Source organism: Nipponia nippon, unplaced genomic scaffold, assembly GCF_047370975.1.
Source record: "Nipponia nippon isolate SJK-2023a ecotype South Korea unplaced genomic scaffold, ASM4737097v1 scaffold_2, whole genome shotgun sequence".
NCBI lineage: Eukaryota > Metazoa > Chordata > Aves > Pelecaniformes > Threskiornithidae > Nipponia > Nipponia nippon.
The window spans coordinates 72,394,972-72,416,541 of record NW_028262336.1 but is presented as its reverse complement, the minus strand read 5'-3'; the positions used below and the strand labels follow the sequence as shown (position 1 = coordinate 72,416,541).

The 21,570-nt window shown below is 38.6% G+C and overlaps 1 protein-coding gene across 9 annotated transcripts in view; it reads right to left on the bottom strand.

Annotated features, from left to right (window-relative positions):
- TMTC4 (transmembrane O-mannosyltransferase targeting cadherins 4) overlaps window positions 1-21,570 on the bottom strand; it is a 60,018-nt gene that overhangs the window by 17,676 nt on the left and 20,772 nt on the right. For all 9 annotated transcript variants that reach the window (XR_015704948.1, XR_015704947.1, XR_015704949.1 and 6 more), the window contains 6 exons: window positions 15,189-15,286; window positions 12,995-13,087; window positions 8,094-8,255; window positions 7,112-7,314; window positions 5,266-5,437; window positions 5,050-5,181 (listed from right to left, as the gene is read on the bottom strand). Coding sequence is in view for 6 of the 9 variants with exons in the window: in XM_087758413.1 (XP_087614539.1) it covers window positions 5,050-5,181; window positions 5,266-5,437; window positions 7,112-7,314; window positions 8,094-8,255; window positions 12,995-13,087; window positions 15,189-15,286 (860 nt within the window). In the remaining 3 variants the exon portion in view is untranslated. The remainder of the gene's footprint in view (window positions 1-5,049; window positions 5,182-5,265; window positions 5,438-7,111; window positions 7,315-8,093; window positions 8,256-12,994; window positions 13,088-15,188; window positions 15,287-21,570) is intronic.

Genomic DNA, 21,570 nt, shown 5'->3' with positions numbered 1-21,570 from the left:
AGAGATGTGGTTCTTCTGCCTTTGGCAGATATTGTGCGTGCCAACCTGGGAGAGAGAATTTTCCTTTGCTGATTAAACATTTAAAAGCAGACAGCATTTCGTTATTAAATGATTAAAGATAGATATTCACTGGAAATGACGTATTACATTATGCCCAAATGCTCCTTTATCAATCTTAAACAGGTGATTACTTTACAGTAATAGCTCTAAAAGGAGCATTTCTCAGGGATACGTAACAACACAGTGTTCTCCGAAATCAAGGCAATTAGGTAAAAATACCTAGGATAGAACCTAGTTGATCTCAACAGGCATGCATTGTTTAAAGTTAACATAACCATGGCACCATAGCCTAGCCAAAGAATTGGCTCTGTGTGTCTGTCTGTTCGCAATACCTCAATCAGCCTAAGAAGCCAGTATAAAAAAGCAAAAGCACTGTGTATTATTCCATGTTAGACACACACAGTGCTTGAACTCTTATTTAAGTGTTTAAATGAGCACACGTATTTAAACGAGGAAGAGAGAAAAAAAAAATGCATTTCCCTGTACAAAACCAAAATTACTTTCAAACCAATTTTTTGGTTTTTATTCCTCAAAGAAGTGTAGGAAGAAATTGAAATGTAGTATCATCTTCTAGGAGGTACACCCCCTCAGTTGGAGCATTACTATTGTCAACTATTTTATTCTCTCTTCCTAGCTGCTTATAATCACCTTTTCAGCAAATATGAACATTTGCTGCGAAGGATGGAAGCAAAGCACAGATGTCAAAATTTCTACAGAAACATGCAGATGCTTCTGTTCAATGCCAGCTTCTTTCATCAAACACTCTTTCCTCTACTACTGAAATTCTAAGTAATAACAAAACAAAGCCTTTTTGATCTTCACATTTGGTTCATGCAGCAAATGTTGTCTAAAGGTTCTTCTGCATGACTATGCTTGCATACAAGAAAACTGACAACTAAAATGGTATCTGTGTGGCAAAACACTGCAGATAGCCCCTATAAACATAGCCCACGGCACTTCAGGTAAATGCTGCAGAAGATAATCCCTTTTTAGTATATAGCATAGAAAAGAATTCTCAATACCTAAATGAAATGCTCTCTAGATCAGCTACATCAGTCCTGAAACAGCAGTAAATCTGGTTCTGTCACAAAGAGGTTTTACAAGACCTTTTAAGAAAGTATAGAAAGTAATCTCGCTTTCAATATGCTGTCACTATTAGCATAGCTTGTCTTTGACAAACTTGTATGTATAATAATTACAGTTTGCATAAACCATCATGTACAAAGTTACTACCCTCAATATGTCAAGGCAGACTGATTAGTAACACATTATGTTGGGAGTACCATAACTTCCGTGCCTATTATTGCAGAAAAGTTTCTGCTGAAATTTTTTTTTTTAGAATTATGTTTATTAATTTCTATCCTGTAAGAAAAGCCAGTAGCAAGGAGAATGTACAGATTATGTACAGAATATTAACAATTTACAATCATTTAAAATTCAGTTATTTCAAATCTAGGAAAAGAAAAATGGTGGCTATTTCCCATGTATTTAACAATGCAATTGCAAATTTTATTTAGATAATCAATTAGAGGAAGTAATCCAGAAATAAAAACCTCTCTGGATTCTTAAAAACTGCCATGGTTTTGCTAAAAACCAAGAAAAAGTAACTTGGCACTTCCAAAAGTAACTTATCACACGGCAAAAAAAAAGGCAGCAAGATGAGCATTTTTGGGAATAATCTTTAAAATTAAAAGAAACAATGTGTAATGACCTGAAGAAGGTGAGGAGCGATACAGCAATGTCTAGAAATAGCGAACACCAATAGCGCAAGGGCAAAATCTCACATAACCTTATGTATCCACATCTGCTCTAGTTGTCAGGTCTTCTTTTATGATCAGTGGAGCGAAACGCACAGATCTAGGGTGCAGTCCTTCTGGCCTATGTCAGTCATTTAGTCGGAGGTGATGATGAACCAAGTGCTAAAAGGGACAGCTTCTCCTTCCCAGTTATAAAGGGAGCCTGGCTAACTCACTCAGATGTAGATGTCTAAAGCTAAGGAGATAAATCCAAGCCAGTAGACTGATATGGTGAAACAGTAGTTATGCTTTTATCATAGCCTGTAATTAGATATTCCAATACTTCAACAAAGCACTCCAGGATTAACTTGCAACATAATGACATCACATGAAGAGGTGCCAAATTGGATCCAGTCAGCCTTTTAAGTCAGTATCACTGAAATATTCCAAATTTATAAACTACTTCTAACATATAATCAACACATTAGGAGATAACAGTATCCATAACTGTTCACAAAATTTGCTTTAGTAGAAACAACCCAGGCCTGGCTCTAAGTCACACTAGTGTATACAGGAATTAAGTCAATCTATACGGTATGAAAAAAGGTGGTAACAGGAAATGGAATCAATGTACAGGCACCTTCTGTTCAGCCAAGAAAAATACTGCCAAATGTATTAAAACTGTATACTGCTTCAGTCTAACAACCTTTGAAACCAACTTAAGTGCAGGACCATGCAAGTTCAAATGTGTGACATACTCCTGGACGTGCTTAATCAAGATCTGTAACATGCTTCTTTCTCTCTCTTTAAAAAAAAAAAAAAAAAAGAATATATATATGCATAACATATATATTTAAAATATTTTAAATATTTAAAGTAAATAACATTTAAAATAAAATTTAAAATATTTAAGACATTTAAAAATCTGTATTGTGAACTTTAAAAAGAAGTCAAAATCTTTGTAACTTCATTATGGTACCTGATGATTTCCAATAAATTTTAAAATCATTGGGCCACATTTATCAAAGTTGATCCTAAATGTCATCCTCTTGAGCCAGATGCTTCCACCTCTCAAGGGGATAGATTCTCTATTATGCCAGACAATCTGATTTAATGCAGTTTCTACACCTCTATCTAAAGAGATGTTTAAAGAAGATGAGTATTGAAATTAGAGAAGGGACTGCTGTAACTACTTGTTACTTAGAATTAAGGTAAGTTTAGTCTACACTGCTCACATACAGACAATTTGGAATTGAAAAGAACTGTACCACAAAAACATGAACTAGGAGCTGCAGCTTTTATTGCTAGTTGGGAGACACCTGGAGATTCTGGGACCTTGCTACATAAGGGCAGTAAAGCATGACCACATTACACATATTAAAGATGTTCCAAGAACAACAAGAAAAAGCTATTATCTGCGTTACACCTTTTGGTCTGCATCAGCCTCCCCCTGAAACAGTCCTATGGAGTCATTTTTAAAGGAAGTCTGCAATTTCAAGACAACAACAGAAGATCAGAAGAGAACCCAGTTCCAATTTTTACATTTACCTTTGTCAAAATTGAATAAATATAGCTGAGTCCATAAAGAAAAAAAGAAATTGGCTCTCACACATGGACTCTCTAATGCTGTTGCCTAGAAAAGTGCCCTACTACTGTGATTTCAAAGTTATTCCTTCGGTAAAATTGGAACATGAGCTTACAAAACCCTCCTTGTTCACATCACCATGCTTTCTCTATTTGTGCAAGCTGTCACTAGCAGCAATACTAGCTCAGGCATGGCTACATGGCCCAGTGTTGACAAACACAAGCTCATTTTCCCTGTACACTCATTGGCTTTGAACCAGCTGCATTAGTTCAGTAGCTTGCACACAGCTTATCGGCTCAAGCACAGCGCTTTGCGAACACAGCTACACAGCTTCCCAGCCAGACATGGCTTGTGTCCAAAGAGCTTGGAGCACAAGCAAAGAGAGTGTGGATCTGTCTAAAGCACTCTTACCATGGCAGATGGATGGAGTTACACACAAAGAAACAGATTGCATGTGCTCCATTTATAGTATGTGCTTGTCATCCAGAAGACAAGATATACTGAGGTCATCATTAAAAAGAAGATGGTTGCCTATCACTGCCACACAATAAAATTCAACGGCTCTTTGTCTATGTATTGAAATCCGAGATTATTAAAAGACACCACCATGTAGTACATATTGGCCATAAATGCTTTTTACAGCTCACTGCAGCATATTTGTATTCCAGTAGATGCTACGTTTATCATTCTCTTTGCAAAGTTGAGCATTCACGGGTTCCTTTCTAAACTCTGTCTTGATCTGTATTGTCTAGATACCACTCTAGATTACAGAAATCTAATCTTTTAAAACATCTATGTATTTTTATTGACAAGCTGCGCATTCCTATTCCTAGGCTCTTCAAAGAGTCTCTACTAAAATTCAGACAACATCAGGGCTCTGTGGTATGCTCCAACAGATCACACTCTCAGCTATCAAAGGACTGCTGTGGAGGTCCCCTCCACTGGCAGGCTAGATTCAGTCTACCATGCCAAACACTGGTGTTCAGCTCAGTGAAACATCCCTTCCAGTCCCACCCTCTTACTTGTTCCCTCACTAAGCCTTGCAGGGAATATTGCAGTTTTCCTCAGTGCCCGTGTCTGAAGACTCTAGCCCATTCAGCCACTGAAACAGATCAGAAGTGGAAGCAAAGATTTTACCCCCACATCCTGCAATTACACTGATGATATGCTGCTTTGTCCCTTAGCTGTGTTGGCTATATATATACCACTGGAAGGTACAAAAAAAGGATTCTAAAAACATAGCATAGGCATTATTCAGGTGAATACATTGCTACAAATTACTTTTTTTCTTTTTGATATTTTATTGTAATAACTTGCAATTATACGCATAATTGTTTTAGTAGATTTTATTAGCAGTACATCCAATTTGACTGGATGCCTTTCCTGAAGTGTATTCCCCCTTCTTCCTCCCCTCCCCACTCCCACTCCCAACTTCTGAATTACAATATTGTAATTTGCACTGTCTGGTATTTTGACTATACTACCACTGTAATTTAGGTGTCTGGCATGTCAGTGTCATATTCTTGCACCAAGCAAGACTGTGAATAACACTGTACCACAGTATATTAACTATGCATAACACCTCCTCTAGCCCAAATTTCAAAACACTTAAAAAACACTTAAAAAAAAAAAAAAACAAAACATTAGAAGTCCACATGAATGACTTACTTTTGCATTCAGAGGGCACACAGACAGTGCACTCCTAAAAAGCTGTTCTTCTGACCTCCACTGACTGCTGCGAAGTGCACAGCGCATAACATTTATCAACAAGATTCCAAGTACTGCCACAGCAAGAATTTTCTTAAGGAAAGAGAGACAAGTTAATAAAAAAACCATTCAGTTGAAGCACTTCATCATCAACTTTACCAACTGTTTTGATAGTACCTTTTTCTTGGCTTGCTTACTCAAGAGACTAAATCCGTATGTAAAGAGAATACAATATCCAATACTGGGGAGGTAGATGACTCTCTCTGCAACAACAAATCCTACTCGGAAGAACAGGTTACTTGCAGGAAGAAAAGGGATAATAAGAAATCCGAGTCCCAGTGTAAGAATTCTGCAAACAAGAAACAGATTCTCAAATTAACCACAAATCTTAACAAAAAGTACCTTTTCCACTTATAAACTTTATTTAAACATTGTAGAAGGATGTGCATACGGAACTGGGCATTCAAAAGCAGCCTTTGGGAGCTACATAACAAAATCAAATTAAGTTTCAGTGAGGTTTTGACATGTCACTCCATCAGGCCCTTTTAAAATCCTGGCTATAATTCCCAGAAAAGCAATGTTCACGCTCCCAAGCCAGAAACACATTAATTACATAATATATATTTAAAATACACAGGCAGGAAGAGTAATGGTAAAAGCTACCTGCCTGTTTTTGGAACTACTAAGTCAGTAATGGCAAAAATACAGGTCACTGTTGAAGAAGAAACTTGGGTACATGTCCTACTGAGAGAGCATTTTCTTTCCTAACAAATACATCAATAGTAGAATCCATTGTGCTTAACCAGTTGAAAGTTAGCCATCTACACTTCTTCTACAGTCAGCAGAGAGAGGCACTTGAGTGCAATTTGTCTTCCTTGGTTTAGGTATCTATTTTAGGATGAGTAATCCTCAGCAGGTACCTATGGACTATACAGAGCTTAGAAAACTGAGACTACGTACCTTACTTTTACAGAGCTGACATAAGGGAATATGAATCCCAGGTCTGTGCCACATGTTTCTTATAAAGGCCACAGGCATGGTAGTTTTCTACTCTAATTTATTACAAATAATTCTCCATACTGTAATGTAGATGTGTCCTTTTATTCTTTTCTCATCCCCAAGAGTCCTAGGCATTCACTATACTTTTTGTCTTTACTTTTTACTAAAAACTGTTCAGCAATATAGGCTTAGTGTGTGTTTTTACTAGAAAGTATGACATCACTTGTAGCAAGAATTCCTTCCCTCTCCAAAATTATTTTATCTGTGCAAATGAGTACGGGAACAGAGGAAAGGAAGGCAGGTGGCATGTTAACATTTGAGGGGACGAGAGGGAAGAAATGAAATTAGAGAATATCACAGGGAAGAAAATATTCAGCACTCTGAACAATAGAATGACCTTGTTGCGATTGAGTTGTTGAAAAATTTTAAAGAACTGAGAAATTAATTATACACAAAATCCATGGGAACAGACCCTGAAAAGTTAAGTAGAAGCCCTTAGTGAGACAGAATAGTTAATAATAAATTTTTTTAGTTCCTTTGGGTAAAGTACAAATTGTTTCTTCAGTAGATACTATGGGACAGCATTTTATTTTTTAATGGTATGGCCATGGCCAGCACTTCTACCTCCTTTCAAGGTACCTCTCCTCTCTCTCATTTTTAGGAGAAGATCAAAGGAGACGATGACTTGTAAGAAGTAGGGGCAACAACATACATCAATTCCTACTCTGTTCTGAGCACAGATTACTTTTTACCACCTACAGTGTTAAGGATCTCAAAATGCCATTTCAGGAGAAAAATAAAGCAGCCATCCATACCTCCTCCTCCACCTCTGTTTCCCACTAGTCAGTGTACAGTGATGGGCCCAAATTGGGATAAAACTGTAATGACAGCTATAAATATTTATTTGAACGGCATTTGCTAGACACTGGTTCCACTGAATTGTTTAAAGTATCAGTAGTGGATTTAACAAAATAATACTGTACTCAAGTTGGCTGAGCATTTAAAATTCATCACTGTCTCTTACCTTCTCTTATGGCTGTCTTCTGAGCACAGAGCTTGGCATATCAGACCAATTAGGCAGAACCAAAGTGCTGCTAGTGCAATTATCCTCCAGTCACCGATGGATTTAATGAGGGGTATGCAGCCCATTGACCAATCAAAACACAGCCACCAGGGACACAACAGCAACCATGCATTCAACGAATAGTAGTAATTATAGTTTATAGCCTGTCAGTCAAAAAGAAAACAAACATCTATTTGATACTAAACTTAAGGGGAGGACACACAACTTTAGTTCTTCTCTCTGCTATCATTTCCCTTACCACAAAATATATCTCATACAATAAAGAGGCCTTAAATACTGTTAGACTACAGCTAGTTACATATCCATTTATTTTACAGCTGTGAAAATTAATTTTTAATTTTTTTTAAACATAGCTAGGTGGCTCTCCTATTCAGAGCAGGGAAATTAAATTCTGTGCTGCCCAACCACTATCCACGTGTAAAAAAAAGGATCTTCTACAACAGGAGAAAATGTCAAAGACGGCACCCACTGTCTTTGCCCTTCATTCTCCACCTCCAGAAAGAGTCTTAATACAGTCAGAAGTATAAAGCCAAGACATACTCCAAATGCACCAGACCAGAACTTTATGCTATTTTCTTCAATTGTGAAAGAACAGATGAAGAGTCAAACACAGTATATGGAAAAGGGATGAAACCCAGCAAAAACTAAATCCTTGCATGCATGGGAGAAGTAGTGAGTAAATGGAAATGTACTTCAATGTGTGCGGTGCATGCTAAACTGAATGCAAAGAATATACAAGGCATACTATTTTAAAAACTTGCAGAAAATCATCACAGCAGCACAAGGGAAGGTGACTCATCATGCGTCTTGAAACGTAAAGACTGCCCACTTTATTGTTTCTTTGAAGAACAGAAAATAAACTCAATTTGATGACAAAGACAAATGTTCTAAGCTCGCCAGAAAAAACAACTTCATAACTTACTCTCACAAACAAACTGTCTGCAAATGAAGCCGGGTTGTCTACTTCAGTGAAAGCCGGTGGCCCTGTGCCCATAATCCTCCAGCGTATATAAAGTATACTGGCCCCTCCAGACATCAGAAGAGTTATCCTGAAAAGCAGCCCCTTTCTTAACAGCCCAGCATTCTACAGGAAAGAAAGAGAAAAAAAAGACTCATATAAAACCATTATTTTGTTCTCTTCCCCACTACATCAACATCCTTTTCGCCACCATCTCAGAAAGAAGAGCCTATTCCTGTGCATTTTTGCTATTAGAGTTGACATTTTTCTATTTTTGCAGTTACTAGGAAGCTCTCAAACGTTACTATGCTTTCATTGACTAACTGCAAAATATTTTTTGCAAACATTTTAATTTCCTTCTCAATCAGAAAATGTTTTTATTTAAGAAGTCTCTCTTCTACAAATCCTTAGTAACTCTATAGCTGATGTAATTTTACACAGCAATTTCTGATAGGGAATTTGAGCAGAATACAGCCTTTAGTATATGGCATATTAAATTGATCTATCTTTTCTTTTTAAAATGGAGGACGGTTACTTTGTGAACTTTGTTTTCAATAGATATATCTAGTTGACCACTTATCACTGAAAGTTTTGTCCACTTAAGTCTCTTTGGAGGTAAAATTACATGACTGCATACAACAAGAAAACTGCATAGTTAGAAACTGGGAGGAATGAGAAACTGAACTAAAATTTTCACATTCACTAGCATGATTAAAAAGCTAATGACAGACAGGCACCCAAAACACTTTGGTCAGGCTAAAATTACCCAAGATCTACAAAAAATTGCGTTTTATCTACATTAACTCAGTTGATTTGCATCACATATTTTATAATACACACTTTAGGGTCTAAAGAAGGCAATTCACATAAAACATAGAAAAGTGATGTCATAGAAGCTAAATCTGACACACTTTCCCATTTTTTCCTCCCGTGAAGTGTAACACATTTTCTCCAAGCACACATCAGTTTTATAAATGAAAAGAAAAACACTGTGTACTGTAGAGTTTCTTCAGGTTTCACCAGTAGAGACTGGAAACAGAATCATCAGTAACTATAATGATATCCCTGTCACAGCTTCGAGATGTAAATCCAAGCTTCCAACACCCTACCCAGCTAGCAAATGGTAACTCAGATAGGAAATGATGGGCTGCCTTAGAGCTGTCTGAAACCTGATGGCTCAAATTATTCCACACAGCCTAACAAATCATTAGAGAAGCAGAAGATGGAAGATGAGAGTTTCTCTGAAATGAGAGATCATTTGGGCAACTTCCCTTTCCATTCTACACACCTGAAGATTAAAGTATCGGTAAACCTGGGATTTTTACATGGAAGAGTTGACTGGATCCTAAAAAATATGGTCATGTGATCTCCAGTATTAGTTTTCCCTTATTCCTACCTTCCTCCCTTAGTCCGATATGCTTCTATTACCTTTAAAAACCTACCTGCTAGTCATACATGATCAGTTCTCTGTCCTCCATGGGAGCTGGCACACTGCTTATTATTATCTATTATTGTAATATGCTGATTAGCAAGCACCACCATAATTATTTAGGAGATCAATATTAGTTACTTCTGAAGACTTAAAAAAAAAAGTAGGCTTACTGCACAAAGACAGACATCCAACAGTGCCCTGGCTGAAGATATTTATTCTCTAAAATGATAGAAAAGTTAAGTTTAAAAGCAATATTCAGATGGGTTTTTAATATTTGTAGTTGACAACAGAGTCATTATACAATACTTAGCTGAATGCCAAAGGATAAAGAAGTTTGTAATGTTGATTATACATAACTTAGCCCTTGTGCTCAAATGGTTACTCCCAATTTACACATCTCAGTAACCAAAGTCACTACAATGAGGATTACAGGAAAACTGTTCCTAAAAACTGTTTTTGGAAGAGAACTGTGCTATGAAGGAAAACCATATAGTGACAATTTATAACTGCTTTATGACAGAGTAACTACACAAAACCTCTCATCCCAGGCTTCATTTCATTTAACAGTACATGCCTTAAAGGCCAGATTTCACAAATGACCACAAAATCTCTTAGTAGGCAGAATTTTAAAAGTGGAAGAAGTATTATTGTATTGTCTTTGATTTAGAGTTAACTGAAATCTGGCATGAAACTGAAACCTGTATCAATTGAGAAGAAAAAAAGTCTGCAAGTAAGAGAATTCAAGATCTGCCTTTCAACAAAACAAAACAAAACGAAACAAAACATTCTTAGAAACACTTCCATGAAAAGAGCAGAACAGATTTTTGTAGGTGGTGGGAGCTAAAGTTAATTACTTCTATTAAAAGAAGAAGAAAAAAAAGGCACATTTGATGTTTTCTTCACCCAGGCAGAACTGTTTAAAAGTCACAAAACGGAAGCTCTTCATGCTTAAAGAGTAATCCTCCAAAAATGTTTGACTCTGACACATTTCACAGGATCATAGAATGCCTTGGGTTGGAAGGGACCTTCCAAGATCATCTAGTCCAACCGCCCCGGCCATGGGCAGGGACATCTTTCACTAGATCAGGTTGCTCAAAGGCCCGTCCAACCTGACCTTTAACACTTCTAATAATGGGGCATCCACAACTTCACAGGGCAACCTGTTCCAGTGTCTCACCACCCTCATCATAAAAAATTTCTTCCTTGTGTCCAGTCTAAATCTACCCTCTTTCAGTTTAAAACCATTGCCCCTTGTCCTGTCACTACAGGCTTTGGTAAAAAGTCTCTCTCCATCTTTCTTATAAGCCCCCTTTAAGTACTGAAAGGCCACAATAAGGTCTCCCCAGAGCCTTCTCTTCTCTAGGCTAAACAACCCCAGCTCTCTCAGCCTTTCTTCACAGGATTGGTGTTTCAGCCCTCTGATCATTTTGTCTCCCTCCCCTGGACCCGCTCTAACAGGTCCATGTCTTTCATCCACCCCAGAGCTGGATGCAGTACTCCAGGTGGGGTCTCACCAGAGCAGGGAAAGAATCACCTCCCTTGACCTGCCAGCCACACTTCTTTTTATGCAGCCCAGGATATGATTCGCAGGCACATTCACATACACGTTGCAGGCTCATATCCAGTTTTTCATCCACCAGTATTCCCAAGTCCTTCTCCACAGGGCTGCTCTCAATCCATTCATCCCCCAGTCTGTACTGATATTGGGGACTGTCCTGACCCAGGTGCAGGACCTTGCATGTGGCCTTGTTGAACTTCATGAGGTTCACAAGGGCACACTTCTCAAGCTTGCCACGGTCCCTCTGGATGGCATCCCTTCCCTCACGAGTATCAGCTCTCAGCTTGGTGCCATCTGCAAACTTGTTGAGGGTCTATCTATGTCATTGATGAAGATATTAAATAGTATTGGTCCAAGTATGGACCCTTGAGGGACACCACTTGTATGGTTTCCACTTGGACATTGAGCTTTTGACTGTAATTCTTTGGATGCAGCCATCCAGCCAATTCCTCATCCATCTAACAGTCCATCAGTCAAACCCATCTCTCTCCATTTTAGCAGCAAGAATGTTGTGGGGGACTGTATCAAAGGCCTTACAGAAATCCACGTAGATGACATCAGTAGCTCTTCTTTTGTACACTGATGCCGTCACTCCATCGTAGAAGGCCACTAGATTAGTCAGGCACAATCTGCTCTTGGTGAAGCCATGCTGGCTGTCTCTAATCACCTCCCTCTCTTTCATATGTTTTGACATAACTTCCAGGAGGATCTGTTCCATGATCTTCAAAGGCACTGATGTGAGGCTGGCTGGTCAGTAGTTCCTAGGGTCCTCCTTATTACCTTTTATTTCCATGACTGTAATTCTGAACTGGCTCTGCTTTAGTCCCCTACAGCTCTAGACTCTTTCCGTGTCATGCTGGTTGACACTACTCTCATTATACCACAAAATTCTCCAGCATTTCTATTTGCTGCCTGAAATACTCCTGCACCTCTCACTTAGCCGTTCTTGGTCAAATCTACTGTTTCAGTTCTAGAGATTCCACTTTTACTGACTTCCCCCAAAGTTCCTCACTTCACTTTTTGCAAAGGAATTTAAAAGCCCCATAAGACTTGTGCTACTCAGAAACATCAGGAAGACTCCTCTGCAGTGAAACCATCAATGCAAAGTACAATGAATATTCCCTCGCCTTGCTGAACTTTGGATGGGAGAGGCAAATGATTTAGCTGTTGAACAGCAGTGTTGTTCTAGTAGGCTGTTGGTCTATTTGGCTGCTATCAATCATTCACTTGAGGCTGACTGTGTGATTTGCTTGCCAGTGCAAATACTAGGTGCCCAATTCCACTTGAGCCAATACTAGATGAAGTGATACCAACAAAAGTCAGAAATTTGATCCTTGGCGACTACCAGTGCTTACATATTTTTTCTTTTAAACTCCCAAGCTACTAGGAACTGTGCCCTGTTTCGTAATTTGTATTCTGAAAAAAACAGTGTAATACTTTAGTGGGATTGGCAAAGTAGACGTAATATTTTTTTTAATGTACTTTTTCAAATGTCTAACTATCTCGTTTGAGAATCTGAATAAATACCTCTCTCTTCGCTCTGACCAAACTGTGTTAAACAGCCATTTCAGGTGTTTAGCTACTGACCCTGGAGAACTTGTTGCATCAAGCAGTCAGCTCTTCCATGACATATTTTTAACATACTGTTGAGAGAAGCGTGGAATGGATTTCACTATGCAATGCAATTCTAATGCTATCCCATTACTATTCATGTTGCTGCAAAGATGTCATAGCACATTGTCTTACTAAGCTGACTGAAAATAGCTCTATTTTTTTTAATTCTGAACAACAACAAAACTGTCAGAAATTGCATCTTTGTCTTTTAGTACATGACTGTCTGAACGGCCGGAATGAACAAAACCTCTGAGGACTCACCTCCAATGACTTGTCCTTATGTAGTAACTTTTGAATAAGCTCCAAAACATTTAGCTTGTTAATCACCAGTGCATCAAACACTGCATTCAAACCCTAAGCAACCAAGAGAAAAATAAGAGCATAAGATGGAGCAGTTAAGCACAAATTTTTTTTTAAATACTTCTTAAATTCCACTTTTACCATGAGTTATTGTACATCTTAATACTGATTTCAAACAAGTAGAGAGATATATTGGTAGTCATGATGGCAGAATGGTAAATTGACAACCTGAACTCAGATGAGTAGCATATCATGTTACTGTCATGGGGGATTCTCCTGCTACATGGAATAACCCTTCAGGGAATACCATGTACCAGCAAGCTAGACCCCGTATGCATGGTCACAACAGTATTCTGCTCTCCATCTTCTTTCCCAAATGTTCTGCAGCGTAAATGCTGCGGTCAAAAGGTAAGGCTTCTGTCAGTAAGGTGGAGTTTCTTTAAGCCTTCTACTTATTTTTTGCTGTGCAGCATGGTATCTTTTGACTGTCAGGTTTCAGAAATACTATTTCTAAAGGGTACATAAATTGCCACAACAAACAAAGGCTCAGAAAGATTTAACAGAGGTATTGGGCTTGCTTTTCTTGCAATTACACCAATATACACAGCGGAAGTTGCTGAAAAAAAAAAAAAATCAAAAGTTCTATGTGACATTAGCCACCACACATAACACTAGAGCATATGCAGTGCTTTGCAGGACTACACTTGCACATACTACCCCCAAGCAAGCAACCAAAATATATCCGGGGTAATTCTGTTGAGGTGACCAGCAAAATCCATCTTTAACATTTTCCCTTCAATGTTTCAGCAATCACCAACCATGACAATCCTTGAATATTTAACCTATATCCTAAGAACGTCGGAAATTACCTCAATGCTCTAAAAGCTAAATGGAAAAAAGACAGTAAAAATAGTTCCAGGTGAGGCAAAGAGTTATGACACTGGGAGGCCACAAGTCTCTTTCTGACAGTCGAAGGGAGAAGACCGAAGATAGGTTAGAGAGTGGCGTAGTTCCATGTAGAAAGGCCACCTGGCAGTCAAAAGGCTTTTGGCTCACTTGCATGGAGATAGGAAGGCAAGAATCCTGCTGAAAAATACATTCGTCCTACAAACAAGCTTTTTAATGTGTGATTTATCCCTTCATCCCTCTGACCTGTGTCCCTCAGCACAACAATAAATACAATTGTCCTAGCAATGCAACAGCAAACAAATAAAAAACCCAGATCCAATAACAATTCTCGCTGCTGGATCAAATAATTACTTCATACCACTAAAGGAAGTAATCACATCATGTTTTAAGAGAATTCCTTATGTTTTCCTTACAGACGCCTTTGAAAAATACATCATTCTACAAACATCTATCCAAAAATAATGCCCTAAAGCAAGAAGTTTTCTGTGATTTCTTCTCCCCTTTTTTTCTAGCAAGGACAAGAGGGTCCTTGCTGCAAAGAATTCTTCTGATTCTGTTGTTTTATCTATGTCAGTTAAAGCTACAAATTGGATTTATTTATAAAGATATATGGCTATATAAAAGGCAAAAATCACAGACATAGCATTTCAGGTTGCTGATTTGGTCACCCAAAACAGAATGTCTTCACTGAAGTAATAAAAAGCAAGAGCACAATGAACGTGAACAGTAACTATATCTGTTTGCATTGACAGATCCTTAAATAAGGGACAGAAGGAAGAGATTCAGCATTAGAAATGCATAAACAATGGCCTTACTTCTAATTACACTGTGCACAAAAGCAAGAGGGTGAAGCTTTTAAAAATGCTCTACTCCAGTTATGTCTTTGTTCGTAAGCCTTCAACATCAGGTTTGTAGGCCTGCTATCTTGACAATTACATTGAAAAACAAGGCCAACGAACATCACACACATTAAACTAACACTGTAAATCTTTTAATTTTTTCAAGAAATTAACAGATATATGCAACCTGTTTACAAAAGATAAAATGAAGAATTCTAACAGATTGGCAGGGACACAATCAAGACAGATCTACTAGAATACTGCTGTTTGTCAACATTAACTAGTTTTCTGAAAAGAACAAAAAGGTGTGCATGCGATTAGCTGTGGAGAATATTCATCTCTGTAGGCTTTACAACTGCACCTGACAGATGCTGAGGTCAAAATTCAGTCAATAAAAGGATTCTTACCAGTATTGTAATTCCTTGTTCTTTGCACAGCATGGCTATTGCACCTAGCATAACACTCACCAGCACCCAGAATACAGAAAAATTATGTCCTTCCTTATCTGTCAAAATAAAGCATGCCATAACATTAGGTTTATACCTTTAAAAGTAAAGTTAGAAATCTAAACTAAAATTAGAATTTTAAAAACATACAGCATTTAATCTCACAATCTTTTCTATCGGTCCAGATCTGGATACGCAGACTTAAAAAGCATAGGGCACCTCCTGCAATATGCTGGCATTTCTCTCTTTATTGCAGTCATTTTCTATTCTCAGAGTCATTAGAAATCTCCCTGTTTGCTAGAGGTTTTAGCCAGACTAATTAGAATGGCAGAAGCTTCACATAGTTTCCACAATTCATCATCTGCAAAGGTTAATTCCCAATATTTAGGCACATTTATCATCCTTAGCTAGAGCTCCATCATTACTGGCCACTTTCTTCCAAGCTACAAGAACAAGAAATTCTTTCTAATGGTTACACATGAAGTGTCACACACGCAAACTGTTTTAACTGTAGTCTAATCTACAAAGGCACAATGAGCTGCTTCTCCAGGGCTGCTGCATTTAGCAAGTACCTCATGTCCTTTCATTAGCACTGCAATGGAATGCCATGGAGCTCAAAAATTTCAGCATCTGAGCAGAGAAGCAGTTAGTTCTTGCACTCAGGAAGCAGTTTTACAGCAGGGTGAGGAGCTCTGGGGTTAAGAGATCAAGAGTAACTACAGCTTCTACTCAAAGAAAGAGTCTTTAAAGACTGCGCCATGTAGCTGATTTTGGGTACTACAAGCAGGCATTTCTGAGATTAATGTAACAATAAGCCCTACTTCAGCCAAGGTACTATCACACACAGAGTACATGGGTACTTCACATAAAAACATATCTGTCACAACCTCTACTCCACAGGTGCAAGCAACAGAGGGAAGCACTCAGTTCATTCAGAGGCAGTTTCTTGATTCAAGCAACATGGGCTCTACAGGCATCACAAGAATCAATCTTTGACTTGGCACGTGGAAAAACAAAGTTGAACTCTACATTCATTGACTGAATCCCTTTCTTACTTTCCTTGATCTTTAGAGCAATTCTTCCCTACTGCTAATGCAGGTTTGACCCTCAGTACTTAAACAGAACTGCAGTAATGGCCTACGGAAAGGGTAAACGGCAGAATTAGGATTAATTTCACCTGAAGTAGGCACCTACACCTGAGCTAGTACACTAGGCTTCCTTTCTAACTGGTTGAGAGAAGGGGACACCTTTAGGGATTCAGTTACCTAATTAAATGCAGTTGTCCACCTTTCAGAAAAGTAGCTCTCTCCCTTCACTGATTGTAAAGGGAAACTAGTGTACTAGCTCAGACGTTGTTGGGTCAGATACAAACCATAAGTGTGAAAAGGATCTGCTGACATTAGCCTCCTCTCTCATTTTGAAGCAGAGTACTTCTTTTGTGGCAGAGAGCATAAGTTTTCATAAAAACATGTAGAAGAACACATTTTGAAGTTGCTTCTAGCACTCCTTTCTTACCTAAAACTTAAAGCTTCAACAGAGTGGATATTAAGATGTTTGAGATTCATCATTGCAATACCTAGTAGGCATTTGTTCCTTCTCCCTCCACTCCAAATTATGTCCTCACAGGTGAGGTAAGACTTAACATCAAAGGTGCAGATGTTATAAAGTTAAAAGAAGGCCTTCTGAAGAAAAGAAGTCATACACACCTCAACAATACCAAAACAAAACATGGAAATACAAAATACATAATTACTAAACTAAAGAAACATTGCAACAAAAAAAAAAATGCAATGAGCAAACTCCAACTCACATCAATTATACAGAAGAACAACTGAGGGTTGCAATTCATGGAGAAAGGGACTTCAAAATTCGTTCTAAGAGTATTGCTAAGAATAAAAGGCATCTGTCCTAAATGCATCCCTTGAAGGTGCTCTTCAACTCTTCAGACTCTGCAATACAACAGACTGTTCAGCCAGTTCTTGAAATTCACTTTTAGTTTGTTTTTTTTTTAAATGTAGAAATAACCTAGCTGAGAGAATGCAAAGATAGAAGGCAAAACAATTGACTGTGTTCACAAAATGACAATCAGTCATTCTTAGTAGTGTAAAAGGAAGAACAGTGAACAAAGTAAATGGACTTCACTGAATTTACTAAAGTATACTTTCTTCAACTGAGAGATTTCTTCTTCCCAGAATCAAATTCTGGTGGAAAGAAGTCAGGACACCTAAGCACTTCTCAGAGAAGCAGTATTCAGTACACAAATACAAACATGGAAGATAGCGGGAAGTATATATAGTAAGAGACCAGCTGGCGATTCACAAATGCTTTGATGATTCGAAACGTAAGAAGTAGTAGGAAAAAAGGAACTAGGTCAAATTATCAAGGACAAGTACAATAGCAGCACACTCATACACAAACAAACTCAGAAAGGTCACATCACAAAATGAAAAAAGGTATGTATGTAAAGAACAAAAGCCACAATTCCACAGATATATTAGTAAGAAGAGCAGCAAGGAAGGAATTATTTCAATACTCAGTGAGAAAATGGACAATGCCAAGAAAACAAGTATTCTGTGACTTTTTGCTTCATTTCTTCACAAAGAGGTCAGCTGCAATCAGATGGCAAGCACAACACCAGCAGAAAGGGAGCAAGAACAAAAGCAAAAATAGTGAACTAGAAGACACAGAATTTATAGAAGTTAATCTGTTTTAAATTACAATTGATTAAATTTACTCCAACAGGTCCTATACAACCCAGAGTAATTTCAACTGTTACCTCTGAGAAATCATGAAAAAAACATGAGAATCCAGAAGCTTGAAATAAAACAAAACAAAACAATACCTACATGCCTACTTTTAAAGGGGAAAAGAGATACAAAAGGATAAGCCAAAGAAATAAAGCTAAGCTGACTGGTCAAAATTACTCAGAAAAAAAATCCACTTAAGACAAAATGTTTTCTACATCACCCTCTAAAACATAAAAGGATATGATTAATTGTTTGCCAAAGACATATTTCAGCCATTTATATCAAACTAACTATAATTTCTGACTTGGACATAAAAAAAAAAAGGCCTTCCCAATGAAAGCAAACCTGTAAACATCCTATACCTTGACTTTGCGAACGCATGAGAATACGACTGGAGACTGTGAAATACACCAGAAAAAAACTGGGCTGCATGTAATTATTATAGAATGGGTACAGATAACAGCTGGAAAATTACACTAAGAGTCTAGCTCATTGTGAAAAATGGAAAGATATATTCTGGATTGGGTCTTGCCTTCATCTGGCTCTAACAGATAATTTTGAAAGTTTGGATGATGGAATAAGAAATATGTTGATTAAGTCCAGAGGTGCTGCCAGGCTGCAATGGCCAGGAAGCATATTAAGGAGAAGTTAGAATTCCATTAACAAACTGGAGAAATGGTCTAGCAAAAAAACCTGATAATCGAATGCCATTCAATAGGCACACATTCAAAGCTGTGCAGAAACAGACTTGTCTTCTTGTGACATCCCAAGTCTCAGATGCCAGGAATGTTTCAGCATGTCATATGGACTGTCAAAGATGGTAAAAGCACCCAGCAAAAGAGAAACAATGAAGGACCCATAATGAGGATCTTATGGGAGACAGTGTCAAAGGCCTGGACTTTAGTAAGGCCTTTGACACAGTCTCCCATTAGATCCTTATAGAGAAGCAGTTGATGTACGGGCTGGATGTACAGATAGTGAAGTGGACTGAAAACTGCCTGAATGGCCAGGCCCAGAGGGTAGTGATCAGTGGCTCAAAGTCTAATTGGAGACCAGTAACTACCAGTATACCCCAGGGATCAATACTGGGTCCAGTCCTGTTCAACATCTTCATTAATGACCTGGATGATGAGGCAGAGTGTACGCTCAGCAAGTTTGCAGATGACATAAAACTGGGAGGAGTGGCTTATTTGCCAGAGGGTCACGATGCCATCCAGAGGGACCTTGACAGGCTGGAGAAATGGGCTGGTAGGAACCTCAAGTTCAACAAGAACTGCAAAATCCTGCACCTGGAGATGAACAAGCCCAGGCACAGCACATGCTGGGGGCCACCCAGCTGGAAAGCAACTTGGCAGAAAAGCACCTGAGAGTCCGGGTGGACACCAAGTTGAATATGAGCCAGAAATGAGCCCTTGCAGGAAAGAGAGCTAGGGGTATCCTGGGCTGCATTAGGCAAAGTATTGCCAGCAGGCCAAGGGAGAGGATCCTTCTCCTCTACCCTGCACTGGTGAGGCCACACCTTGAGTACTGTGTCCAGTTCTGGGCTTCTCTGTACAACAGAGACATAGGCATACTGGAAAGAGTCCAGTGAAGGGACACGAAAATGATCAAGAGCATCTCTCCTATGAGGAGAGGCTGAGAGCACTGGGACTGTTCAGCCTGGAGAAGAGAAGGTTCAAGGGGGATCTCATCAATGTACTTAAATACCTGAAAGGATGGCGCCAAGAAGACAGAGCCAGGCTCTTTTCAGTGGCACCCAGTGACAGGACCAGAGAAAACGGGCACAAGCTCAAACACAGGAGGTTCCCTCTGAACATCAGGAAACACTTTGTCACTGTGAGGGTGACCGAGCACTGGCGCAGGTTGCCCAGGGAGGCTGTGGAGTCTCCATCCTTGGAGATATTGAAAAGTCATCTGGCCATGGGCCTGGACAACTGGCTCTAAGTGACTCTGCTTGAGCAGGTCAGCTCAGGTGACCTTCAGAGATCCTTTCTAACCTCAACCATTCTGTGATTCTATGATCAAGATCTCCTCCTGAAAACCATAATTTCTCTTCCTTGTTTTCTTCTGCAGCCTCAAAAGGTCATATATAGAATTGTAATATTATGAAAATTCATCAGTGCTTAAACTTCAAAGAGAAAGAATTTCAATTAAGAAACATTTTATCTTGTGCTTGTTCCTGGGTCAATACGCACAACACATCACACCCCCCACCCCAGCTTCAGAAATCTTAGTAAAGTAAGCTGGAAAAACAGATACAAAAGACCGTCATTCAGCAATACCTTCAATCTTTTTTTTTTGTGATTTGAAAATGTAAAGCACTGCATAAGTGCTAATTATATTGTGAGATACACACATGCCAACAGAAGTAATCAGTCTAACAAAGCACATTCCCCTAATATAGCACTGCTTCCCACCAGAAAAATCTTGTGTCAGAAGATGAAACCAATCTTTCATTGGCACTTGTGCCTGGTTGAAACTGGTACACCATATTGTGAGTGGGCATTGTGCCACTCTAACAGACGGACAAAATTGTAAGCATGCCAAAGAAACAGGATACTTGCTTCTGTTTTTTTTAAGCCAGAAAAATATAGTGTTTCTATACAAAACCGAGAAGGGTTGCTCAGATGGTCCCTCTTTAGGAGTATGTCAAGTCTGAAAGTTGAGGGGATTCAATGACATACCTATATAAACCATAAACAAGCCATGAGGGCTCCTCCATTTAGACTGCTAGAAGTACAAGCATTCCTAGAGCAAGGATGCATACCTGAAGTGTTTTACAGTGTGGAACTGACTGATCCTAAATTTATGAGCAGCACATTCATGATACACCTCAACTCTGTCTTCCTAAATGCTAATCCTATTTCAAGAGACCTTATTTTGCAGTGTCCTAAATCCACAAGTCAATGAAGACAAATACCTTAGAAGTTAAGGATATGAAGAAAATACTACATTTAAAGTACCAAGTGTAGTCTTACTTTGAAGTCAAACTAACAATATCCCAAACAATTATTACCAATTCAGACATTTAGGCATTCAGCATCTCCTTCTTCAAAGCTGAGCTATTTAGGGCTCATCCAGGTGACAGCTTGAAGCAGCTTAAGAAGTCACCATCTTCAGGTGAAAACTAGTAATTGATTCTGTGAAAGCACCTAATCCTTTGAAAGTCAAAGCAAAGTAAGTTATGTTGAGCTCCTACAGGAAGTTTTAACTTTTAACTGAAACAGATCACAAACGCTTATATATTCCATTGATGTGCCTTGCCTGTGGGGATAGTATCTTCCAACTAAACTACTACAAATACTCACCTAAACAAGCTCTAAGATTTCCCTGCTTGTGAATTGCTAAGCAAAGGGGAACGAATTACCTATTCTTAAACGATCACATAAGAATCCACTGTTAGAATTAACTTAAGCCTGAGATCTCCTTGTGTGTCTCCAAATGTACATACTACTGCAGTTTAGCTCAGTGTTTCACTGAATAATGAAATTACAATAGCAAATGCCATTCCTAAACATATCCAAGCACCTCAAACTCATTACGTATACACTACAGTAAAGAGATCATCTATCCCTGAATTACACCATCTTGGACAG